This window comes from Phaseolus vulgaris, chromosome 2 (assembly GCF_051622355.1).
Source record: "Phaseolus vulgaris cultivar YP4 chromosome 2, ASM5162235v1, whole genome shotgun sequence".
NCBI classification, from domain to species: Eukaryota; Viridiplantae; Streptophyta; class Magnoliopsida; order Fabales; family Fabaceae; genus Phaseolus; species Phaseolus vulgaris.
Window position 1 is genome coordinate 2217168 of NC_143499.1, and position 12662 is coordinate 2229829.

The window sequence follows — 12662 nt, forward strand, 5'->3', positions numbered from 1 at the left end:
GGGATCGACATGATCCCCAAAACATTTGCACGGGAAACAAAGACACAAAAATATAAACTACAGTAACAACAGTAATTTTTATGAGATGTCGTGTTATTAACATTTGAGAATCTGAATCTAATGTTAGGCTACCTGATGCAATGAGAGAAGTCCTTGTTATGACATAATTCAACGGCTAGTTACTTAATTTGAGTATGGTAACATGAAAGGGTTAATTAAAATATTAGTGGAAAGGTGTGGAGACAATTTTGAAATTAGAATGTTACTTTGGCATAAAAGATAAAGTTTAAGATGATTTGATTGGATGGTAATACTACTAAGATGTTGTACTATTATTGCTGTTTTATTTTTGTCGGTATTTTGAGCGTGCAAGCCCATACATACATTGCATGCACATCCTTTTCCAAATTCCAAGGAAAGTGAGGTTCAGTAAAAAGAAGGGGAAAAAATTGGCGTATCTCTGTGAATGAATGACATTGAAATTGAAATTAGAGTGAAAAGAGGTCTTCCTAATCCTGTAATGTGACAGATAAGTGGGAGTTTGATTTTCATTCCTTGGGCTGTGGTGTTGTGTGGCAGATAAAACGACAGCACCTCAAGCATTTGGTGCAGTGGCATTGGATGGGATATGAGACCATGCTCACCTGTGCTGTGCTGCTGCATCTTCATCTTCATCTCATTGGAGGGAGGCTCACCTTTCAATTCAAATAAAATAACTATACGTACAAGTGCAGTGAGTCCAGATACACACGTGCACCTGTGGTGCCCATTTCGAAACCAGAGCAAGTAAACAAAAATAAATCAAAACTAAGGTATTCATTTTACTGTGCACAAAACTTCTCAACTGTTCAACATTTATTATCAACTTATACCATATATATATATATATATATATATATATATATATATATATATATTTATATAAAAAAAGATGATCATCAAGTAGTGTAATTTGAAACCTCTTTCATCTATTTTGTGCACTTTGTTTTCATAGTACAACGCGTTTCCCCAATTCTCCTTCTTTTCTAACCCAAAAGAGGGAAAACCAAACCCGTAAAAATTAAAATTAAAAAGTGTGGGTAAATTTATTCATCCAGTTTCCCTCTCCCAAGTATCGTGTCTTGACCGGGAAACCGACTGAGCCAGTTTCTCGATCCTCTCCGCGAGTTGAGGTGACAGCTTCTTGGCCGGTTTCCGCTCCTTCTCGGGTCGAAAATCGAACCCCAAAGCTTCCGAAACTTCTTCGGAGCTCCACCCAGCTTTTCGGAGCGAATCCGAAAACCTATCCGCTTTCAAAAGAAGAGCATCCAACAGCGCTTGATTATCCAACACCACCATCTCTCCCTCGAAGAATCCAGAAGCCGAAACCGAAACCATTTCGTTTATATCTGATTCGCTCCAGCCACCCGCTTTCAAAACCGACCCGATTTGTCCTATATATTCCTCCACCCAACCCGGGACTTTACTCCGTGGCATCTCGAAAAACCTCTCCGGCGATGACGACGCCGATAACGACAACGAAGACGACGATGAGTTTCTCCTCCGCTTATCCGTGGCGGCGTCAGTCCAGAACTCCACCCACCGCGGCGTCCTCCCGCCGGCGTCCAGGCTCCGCCGCGAGAACCCTGCGGAAACAGGAACGCCGGTTGATTTCTCGCTTACGGATCGCTGCTTCTTGAAGAGTATAGGTTCCGCTTCGGAGCACCGGAAAAGCGATTCGCGGTCGAAGAAATCGGAGAGATCCAAGCCGCAGCAGAAGATTCTGTTCTCGTCGACGAAGAAGATAGGGTTTCCGGCGAGGGAGGGATTGGAAGGAATGTAGCAATGGTTGAAGATAGGAATCAACAGCGGTGCTCTCTTCAGCGCGCTCCGCGCCACTCGCAGCGCCTTCTCCGGCTCACACGGCCTCGGACCCCACGACTTCGACCACACCGCGTTCCTTGCGATCTGGAATGAAATCGCTGCGATCGGAAGGTCCAGCGACGCGCGCAGATGCAGTCGCGAGCCGCCGGAGCGCCAGTCCGGGAATCCCGGACCGACGGGAAGCCCCGCTGCGAGGACGGCGCGGAGGTCCGGCGGGAAGACGAACCCGAACTCAGCCTCGGCACGTGCGAACTCGGCGTCGGAGAGACCATGCTGCACGTGTATGCCCGATTCCCGAAGGTGGTTTATGACCTTATCTGCCAAGGAAGCGAATGAAACGACGCCGTTACGGACCGGTACAGACGAAGGTGCTGCTGCTCGAGCCGATAAACGGCGCAGACCGGCTACATGGGCCGGGTTTAGACCGGTCATCCTCCGGTCCACGTCCACCATTGCAGTTATATCGAAGAAGAGTAGTGATAATCAGTGTGCTTTTTCTCTTTCTCTTTGGTGTCTTAACACACAGAGGACTTCAACTTCCATACCTCTTTAATTTATAGCACCAAAACGGTGGACCCCACTTTTGGATTTCTTTTCGTTTTTTTTTTCTTTCTCATAACCCATGCTTTGTCGTAAATGGTAAATAGGAAATTCCAAATTGCAGGCGTGATATGATATAATAGCTGTTGAGCAACGGTTCATTCAGGAAACACCTGTGAGTGAGTCAGTCTATTTTTTTTTATATTATTATTATTATTATTGGTTATGTATTCCTTTATCAATGGGAACGTCATTTTTTGCTACTAATCTTTTTATCTATCATAATCCCTTCATCTTTTTTAGCTAGATTAGTTGTGCTTTTCTTTTTTGGTGATGAAGATAAATATATTTGATGTTATTCTTTTCACTATTTGGTTGTTTAAGATTATTATTATTATTAATGTTAGTGAGTATGCATGACCAATGTTTGGCTCAGTAGCAATCATGGGTATGTTTGGTGGGGGAACCTAAAGTTAAGCACACAATAATCATGGCTTATTGCTGTGTTTGTGTTGTACTCTAACGTTAATCTCTGTTTTTTTTCTTTGTTTCATTTTTGTTTGCGATCTTTTTGTTTTTGGGGAGGTAGAAGAAACATGAAGAAAAAGTTATATTGAAGTAATCATTAGTGATTAAGAATTAGCTTAACGAGGTGTCCCTGAAATAGAGAGTATGGTGAAGTCTTGCAATTAAGTGGCCTCCCATCCCAAGTACCAATATCTATTTTACACATGATCATGATGAAACTACTATGTTTGGCGTTGTTAACTCCCATATAGTACCAGTACTATTTTTCTGTTCAACTATATATTGTCATGTTTTTCCTCTGCCTCTACCAAAATTAATAATGAAACCTATAATTTATTAATACGCATAATTAGTTTCCATGTTCACTGCATTTTCTTATACCACACTCCTGACCTTAATTACTCATTCTCCCATAACTTCCTTGCAATGGTTGTTCCAAGGCAAGATCTAGGTATGACGCTATTGTCAACGGGTAGATGTTGAAGTACAGCACAAAAGTATGACTACACAGATGTTGCCTTCCCAACAATAATAAAATTGCATAACAATGGAAAACAAATACATTATTAATAAATCTAAATAAACCATTAAACACATTACATTATTTATTTTTTATGGATTAATTGATAATCTACTAGACAATATTATTAAACTACTTAAAAAAACATTATTGAACTTTTTACTTTTTTTTATCTTCTTCACATCATTGTCATTCATCTCTCATTGAGTTTTTACTTGTGAAATATCTTGTTCATTCAAATGAACTATTTTGTCTTTTTAAGTACTAACCTCTACAACTTCTATCTCTTCACTCCTTCTTTATTTCTAATAATGTAAAAAGATTTTCTTATCTATTTGTGCTTTAAATTTATCTTTCTCAACATTTGCACAAAGAAGATTAATACACCAAATACATATTATAGATTACTTTCCCGTCTCCCAATATCAAATATAACTAATATTGAATGATCAAATACACCTCAACTCATTGTTAAAAAAAACATTGAAGAATCAACTTAAATGTTATTTTACTTCTACCTTTAATTCGATAAAGTAATTAAATTATGATATAATAATTAAAGAGGACGACATTATCATTTAAAATTATTTTTAGCATTTAATTAAAAAAATATACTAACAATAAGAGAATAGCTTATGCTTTGAATCATTAGATTTTTTTGCAATGGCACTAATACATAATAGTTTTTTAAAACAATAATTAATATAGTTGGAAACTTAAACCCGTATAAGGTATATAATTTCTTTCTGACAATTTTTTTCATGAGCCTAACCTACCAGTCTTAAAAATTTAACAACTTTTTCTTACTTTAATAGTGCAAACTTTTATAAATCTTGAAAATTATTTCACATATTTATATTTAACAATAGGTCTTACATTAAATAACAGGTCAAAATGCAAATAATTTCCAATGTTATCTTTAATTAAATATAATTTTCACCACTCCAAGAAAAAAAAAAAAATATATATATATATATATATCAAATTACATTTATATAAGATTCATAAAATATTATACTGTGAATAAATTTATAAAAAAAAAATCACTCGTTTCATTGTAACTATTCATATTAATTTTTGTTAAAATTGAATAAAAACAAGATCAAATAATTTTGAGTTTGATATATTATAAAAGTTATAAAGTATATCAATCTTAATTTATATAAAATATATATTTAAAAAATTTAAATTAATATAATTTTTATATATAATCTATGTAATAAAAAATTTAATCAAACTAGGAATTTTAAAAATTTAAAATTCAATAAAAAAACATTAAATAGTGTAAAAATTTGATTTTTTTTAAATGAGTTATTAAAAGGTTGGAATTATGATCCTATTTTTCATACTGAAAAAAACCACTTACATTATTTTTACATATCAAAATAGTCCAAATTATCAGTTAGAAAATGTCTTATAGTTACAGGAAAAAAAACAGAGAAGAACTATTTTATTCTTAAGTGACTATGTGTTCACTCTAGACTACTCAAGACCATACATTCAAATATATCCACGTCACCACATTAATAGTGTGTCAAAATCAAATGAAGTTATTAAGTAAAAACTTAAAAGCTAATTATTCAAGTTAATAATAAATAAATAAGTTATAAACAAAAATCTTTCTATAATAAAGTTGTAAGTGACTCTTTTTTCTGAAGTGGTGGTGTTTCATTTTCATCTTTTGGGTAGAAGTGACAGGTTTTATAGTTGCACATAACATGGATAGACAACATAAACAGTACATCTGATAATGCACCATGAGTACGGTGTTGGTGGTGAACTTATGGATCATATAAATAAATTTTGGGGTTATAATTTTTTGTATTAACTACTTAATTTTGTTCTGATTACAAACAGCATGCCTATAAGTATTATATATAATTTTAAAACTGAAAAATTTGAGGTTTGTGTCGAAGATGATAATTATGGGAAAGTTAGGAAAGGAATAACAGTGAGACTCAAACACTTCTCTTAAATGGACTTATCCGTGTCGGACATACGTATCAGTGTCGACACTCGTAGGACACTTATTGGTGAAGGGTTCAATTTAAAAAATATTTATTGAATTTTTAAAAATTCTAGCATAATTTTAACACAATTTTAAAAGGTATAAATATAATAATTTTCTAAAAACTCAAATTTATTGTATAAATTTTTATTATAATTATAAAAATAAGGAACAAATTTTTTTGAACAAGTCATGAAAAATATATTCTTACTCCAAAAGAATTTGAAACAAACATTTACACATAAATATTTATTTTCAATTTATATAATTCAAAATTATATCTTACATTTTAGAGATTATACTTATCTTCTGTATTTGTGTCGTGTCAGTGTCTGTATCCGTATCTGTATTACATAGATAACAGTAAAAAGAAAAAAAAAAGTAAAAATAGAAAATAGTATTTGTATATGGTGAAGGGCATAGTAGAAGTAGAAGATAACAGAGAAAATGAAAAAGACAAAAATTGTAACTACAGTAACAGAACCCTTACATTTCGAACTGAGATAACAGAAGGAAAACATTTGATTGCACTCAATTTCCCATAATTCATGTGACATACGAAGACTTTATGATTTATTGAATCCACGTGCCTCCCTCATGCTACATGTGACCTTCTCTACACACAACACAGGACTTCAACTTCCATGCCTCTTTAATTTATAGCACCAAAACGGTGGTCTACCCCACTTTTTTGCTTTCTTTTTCTTCTTTCTTTCTTTTTTTTTTCTTCCTCGTAACCCATGTTTTGTAGTAAATGGTAAATACAAAATTCCGAATTGCAAGGGGTGATATCACATAATAGCTGTTGAGCAACGGTTCTTTCAGGAAACACCTGTGAGTGAGTCAGTGTATTTTTCATAATATTAGTTTTTTTTTCTACATATTTTCAAATAATTTGATTACTTTTATAAATAACATGATTTTCTTTGCATGAGTTTGCAAGAAGCTTCTAGTAGATAGACTGGACATTAGCTTTTACACAAAACCTATTGAAGGTCTCTCATGTTTAAACTCGCCACGTTTGTTATGCATTTTGAGGTGGAGTTTGAGTAATATAAAACTAGTTGACTTTTTAGAATACTCAAAAATTCATAACACATTTGACGTCACGTGATTGGGTTGCACCGTCTGATGTTGTAATCAGGGGGCATGTTTATTCATTAGTTTTTACTTTTATATTAGGTTTCACATTGTAACAAATAAGAATCTTAATGGAGTGGAATGTGGAACTAATTCATATGCAGATTCATATATAAGACTTGCCTGAAAGCAAGTTGGAATCCTTATTAACACCACATTTTAATATATTACAAATATTTTAATATAGAAAATGTAATTTAGTGAGTATAGTAATTTGGCATAAAAGAAGTAAAGTGTTAGTGAAGTTGAGAAGGTAGGTTGTGTTTCCAAGAAGCTCACCGATTTAAAAGCATCGGTTAAAAGTTAGCATCAGGCAGGGTCGTTATTAATGTGATGGTTTACCCTAAAAAGGTGACTGTGCATTTGGAGTTAGAGGTTAGGGAGAATAGTAACCTCAGCCTCAACCCTAACTCTAGAGGATGGGGTTGGTTGCTGCATTCAGGTGGACCTACTTTTTCTTTTTTTCTCCATAATAAATGCCATTTCTTCCAATATTTCAGACAAAAAAAACTTACTTAATTTAAGTTTTTTATATTTAGTTATATTACGGTAGTTAATATAGTCTTATATTGGTCAGGAGTCGAGGTTAAGGGTAGTTTATATACTTCATTTTTCTTCAACTCATTCAGGCGCCTTTTAAAAACAAAACCGTGACGGTCTATTTGGTATACTAGTTCCAGAAACTAAACCAATTTGATGTTCTATGCTCTTAAAAGGTGAAACTCCAATTGGTCATTTTTTAGGGAACACATCATTAAATTCTTTTATAAGACTTTTGATCTTGTGAGGTAGAATATTGGGTTCTGAAAGTGTGGCAGTGCATGTAAGTACTCCTTTACAAAGAAGAAGGTCTGAAGGTTTTAAACTAACATTCACTTTCTTATAGTTTTCTAGATTCCAAAATCTTAGATTGTAAATGAAATCTCTATTAAACTTATAAAAATACAATTTTAACACGTAAAATCTGACTTCTAAAATGAACAATACCTCGAATGCGGTAAATGATTCTAGCAATAGTGTCCAACCGACTTGAGATCGAAACAAGTTCAAAATAGGAAAAAGTGATTAATTTATATTTAGTTTTGACACCGCCTTATGCTAAAGAAGTCGGCACTGATATTTTCCTTTTGTTATTTTTCTTAACGTCTCTTTGTAGCATTGGAAGCATCCACATGATGGCATCCTACAAGCATTTCTGAAAACTTTGATTATGGTCGCCCCAAAAAGTTTTCCCCACGCCACACCACACCACTGTTGATCGAGTTTGTGTCAAATAAGAAAAAGAAAAAAAAAATGATTCTACCCAATTGTTGTGTTTAAGGGAGCAGCATCAACCGTTCATTGAACATAAGAGTGATGATGAACAATGAGAGAAGAGAAGTTTGGTCAAACGTAGTTACGTGTCTAGAAATGAAGAAAGATGCATTGATTAAGGCATGTTGCAACATGCATCAAACCTCAACTGCAAAAGGCCCTTGATGGGTGAATACAAATTAGGATAAAGTTATCTCCTTCTTCTACTTTTTCTAACTATGAGTGTGAACTGCGCTAGATAAATAAATATTCTTTTGTGTCTATAATTGTTCGTAGCTGTTTATTTCGACATAAACAACATGCCAAATTGCATACTAACGGTTACTTTCTCAGCCTCTGCACGTGACTCAACCACTCATATTCTCCAAAACTGCAATATATTATTACTATAGTTAAAAGCCACCAAAGATATTGGCGCAAACACAGGAAATTAAATAAGGTAAAACAAAACAACTCTCATGTGAATTTGTGTTAGCTATTCATAACATGCACATTAATACTGAATCAATCTTTTTCCACTTTGTTTACTAAGAATTGGTTTAGTGTTCAAATATTTTGGAATTTTATATCATGGAAATTATTGAAAAAAAATAATAATTATAAATAATTATGCAGATGGGAAACACATCAACTAAAAACACTTTCCTATTGATAGATAAAAGACAGAGACTTGGACAATCGAGTTTTATTTGAATAGTCAACTCGTGACTTCTTAAAATGGTCATATATAAACACTGAATAATTTTTAATTTTGACCATTAAGGTATAACTATATAGTCCAGAAATAAAATTTTCACATTTAAAAAAAAAAAAATATATATATATATATATAATTGTTATTATTATGATTGTATATAAAAATGAATGTTGAAATCGGTTTATATCACTAAAAAAATCATGAAATAAAAATCATGAAATAAAAACCAATTTTTAGATATCAAAATAATTAGTTGTAATAGTAACTAAATTAAAGACCATTTTAAAAACTAAAAAAAAAATTGGTTTCTAAATTAGTTTATATTATTGTTAAATAGTTTCTAAATTGGTATTTAATTAGCAACCAATGTTTTAACTACCAATTATTTAATTTCTAAATTTGGGCTCTAAAACCTTGGTTGCTAATTATATACAAATTTAGAAACTATTTAACAATAATATAAACTAATTTAGAAACCAAATTGTTTTTTACTTTCTAAAATAGTCTCTAATTTAGTTACTATTGTAACTAATTATTTTAGTCTCTAAAAATTTAGTTTTATTTCATGATTTTCTTGTAATGTATATAGAGAAAAGTAATGTTTGTACTATATTATTTAGAATCATATGTAAAATAATGGATTTTGGAGATTCCACATCAATAAGAGATTGACTAGACATTAGTCCTTTTTATTGTATATAATTAGGTGTAAATTTCACTTCATGAATTGGTTTTATGGGGTTGAATTAAGTTTAAAGTTTACTTCGTAAAACGTTGTAATAAGAAGACGAAGCCATTAGAAACCGTCTTAGTTTGGAAGCAACTTGAAGGCCACTCATTCCCATTATATCCTATTGTGAAGAATCTGAGTTTGTAGGAGTTTTGGGGGTTTACATGGCCCATTTTTCACACTTGCTTTTAAAAGAAAAGTTCCATCGTTCGGGAACCACCGTGCTGTTTTTGCTTCCTCATTGTACTTTTCTTGAGAGCAACACTCTCACAGCCTTTAGGACTATATATTATTATGCATAAGTATTCTTAATTTGTGGTTGAGGATCCATGTGCAACTTTGAAATACAATAATATAAAAATGAATGAAGAGGGGCAAGGATGCAAGGTTGCATGGTCCTTGAATTTGAAGTTATGGAATGGAAGCGTAGCCACAAAGATTAGGATTAGAAGGTATGGGGAGGAGTTTTGAGGAAGGCATGGACCATTTAGCGTGGTCACTGACCTTATCGTAAGCTACAAAAGAAAGAAGAAAAGGTCAACAATTTGTGGTTGAGTGAGTGAGGAACCATTGGGAGATTCTCCACACTTGTCGTGAGAAAGATGAAATGTTGTTATGTAAAGGGGATTTAGTGGGCACACAAAACAACGTAAGGGTCCATGGTATCAAATGGAGGGTGGTGGTTGTGGGCTATATTGTTTCTTTGTCTTTCTCAAATTAACCTACAACTTCCAACATTTTGCTTCTTAATCACTGATTTGTCAACAAACGAAAACGAATTTCTCAATAACATTCCAAAATGTGTGTTCCGCTCTCATTTTCTTCCATATATGTTGTTCACGTCTAATGAACACAACCGTGACATCTAAGTTTACCCACGTTGGTGGGTCGGGAGAATTTGTAACCATAAACTACCCAAACAATCATACGTACCACTAATCCTTTATTTCTATCTTCATTTTTTTGTTTACCATTCAACAACTTTGTATTGAATCATCCACAAAAAAGGAAGAAACAAAGTGGTAAGTAATTTGATGTGGAGACAAAAAAGTTGGACTTAGACATTTGTCGGCTTCTGATCTTAGGACGTTCGAGGTACCATTGCTATCGTGGATTGAGAAAAAATGTGATGAGGACATTTTCAGTGTAATTTACAACTAGTTTAGCACTGCTACGTCACACTCACAAAGCTGCTACTTCGGACAAAAGGTGTTCTACTTTATGCATGAAATGCAATTTTTCCCAATTTCTTAATGTTTATTCTATATTATTATTATTATATAAGTAATACATGGTAAAGTTTTCAAACACATCAAAGTCAAATACTTTGTAGACGTACGTATACACATTGACATTGAGTTCAAACCATGTTAGAATAAGTATTTTTTTTCAGTTTTTTAATCCTCCAAATTTACCTTTCTTTTATTTTCAATAAATTCTGTAAGATTTTGGTACTGTTTTTGAAAAATTATCTCCCCTCTCTTTTTTTTTATCCGATCTCATATTCAACTATTGATCAGAAAAACAAATGTGCCAAAATCTTTAGATTTATCTAAGTACCATAACAACACTCTTATATATATTTGGATGATTGGGATTATGATAACTTGAATATTTTAGTTTTTCCAGTTATAACTTATAATATATTATTTTTATTATTTTTTATGTTTTTTATGTGTAAGCATCCAATAAACTGAATAGGTGTATAACAATTATTTCATTAATAAAACATAGTTCTATCTTGAATTCTCTAATAATTAGTCTTTTTAATTGTTATCTGCCACTTTTAATTTCTATAGTTTTTTAAGAAAAAAATTCAGAACACGAAAAAAAACTATAACAACTTAACTTGATTATTTAAAATAATGTTTGTAAGTTTTAATTATAGTATAATTTATATATTAAAATATACATTTATCTTAGTATTAGAATTTTTCTGAACTAAATAAATTACTTTGGTTAAAGTAAATATGGATTAACAAAGTTGATTGATGGATATTTAGTAAGAATGAGATTATATTAGAAAAATATGACGATAGTTTCAGGAAGGTTTTTCTGTCTGAAAATTATACCTAAAGTCAAGAGTAGCTAGCAGGTGAAGGGAAATGATGAAGATGAAAATAGGTTCTGCTTGCTGCAATCATTAATCAAAATGATCGAGCAGGGACATCAGCATAGGCTTAGATAAAAACCAAAACCAAAACCAAAACCAAAATGACGCGAGAATGATGTAAATGTGCACTACACAATAGAAGAGGGAAGGTAATTTGAAACAAGGTAAGAATGCAGACCAAATAATTGAGATATGCCTACATCAAAAGTACTCTCTCTTTCTCAAAACAGATAAAGCATGGAAAATGTAGTTTCTATTTGCTACACACTTATACAGTGTAAAATATTTATTAGTTTTAGAGTACAGGCATGTGATGATAGGAGATTCATCTGATGTGAGTGCATGCCTAAAAAAGAATATAATGTGTAGGGTAAGAGCCTTTACCTACTTTTCAGTATTATTGAACAGTATATATATATATCTGATTATATATATACACATATGCACCAATTGGGACAAACGAAATACATTAATTAAGCTGTCCAAGAAAAGATATATACGTCACGCCATGTGCTTCACTTATATAAATCTTAACCAATTAATTAACTGGGTCAAGCTAGTTAAGGGTCTGAAAGAATATAAACAAAAGTTAAAAAGTCTTGAAAACATATATAATTAGTGGATTGTGATTAGCTGTTTGTATAACCCAGAAAAAGGTTTAATCATTTCAAGTGGGGGAAAGAAGCAAATAAATAAAAGTGGCTAAAGATGCAACAATGTATAGGTTTCTTTTAGTTAAGACTTTCTCCTTGTCCAAGAGAAGTGTTAGGAGCTAGTTGGAGATAGGAAGAATAGAGAAATTAGATGTTGGCTTGGAGATGTGTTGATGGTGCCCTAGGTAGGTAGGTAGGTAGGTGCATAGTTGCTAAGATTAGATTTGTGTTTTAAACAAGATTTGTGAGCCCTCGTGTGAGAGTAAAGATATTGTTAGATATTCGAAAGTGTTGTGTTGTGAAAATAAAGTGGGGAAGGGTATGAAGTAAAGGTGAGAATAGAAGGTTAATGAGCATGGATGACTTTGAGAAAGGAGTAGGCGTGGGGCGTGAAAAGGAGGGAATAAAGTGAAGTTTTATACGTGAGCTTGATGATCAGATACTGGAAAATCCCGTGTGGTTCAAGAAATGCTCAAGAGATGCCAAGGACAAAGAAAAAGAAAGTAGCCATGGCAAATTGCAATCTAATTATACATAGCAATAGCTTTCGGTAACT

General features: G+C 32.8%; 1 protein-coding gene across 1 annotated transcript; it reads right to left on the reverse strand.

Annotated features, from left to right (window-relative positions):
- Window positions 1-943: 943 nt before the first annotated feature.
- Window positions 944-2561, reverse strand: LOC137810113 (uncharacterized). The gene has a single exon (XM_068611244.2). The coding sequence runs from the start codon at window positions 2314-2316 to the stop codon at window positions 1090-1092; it is 1227 nt and encodes a 408-aa protein (XP_068467345.2). The 5' UTR covers window positions 2317-2561; the 3' UTR covers window positions 944-1089.
- Window positions 2562-12662: the final 10101 nt, after the last annotated feature.

Excerpts from the sequence above, each read along its gene's own strand:
- LOC137810113 (XM_068611244.2), bottom strand. The coding sequence starts at position 2,316 with ATGGTGGACGTGGACCGGAGGATGACCGGTCTAAACCCGGCCCATGTA.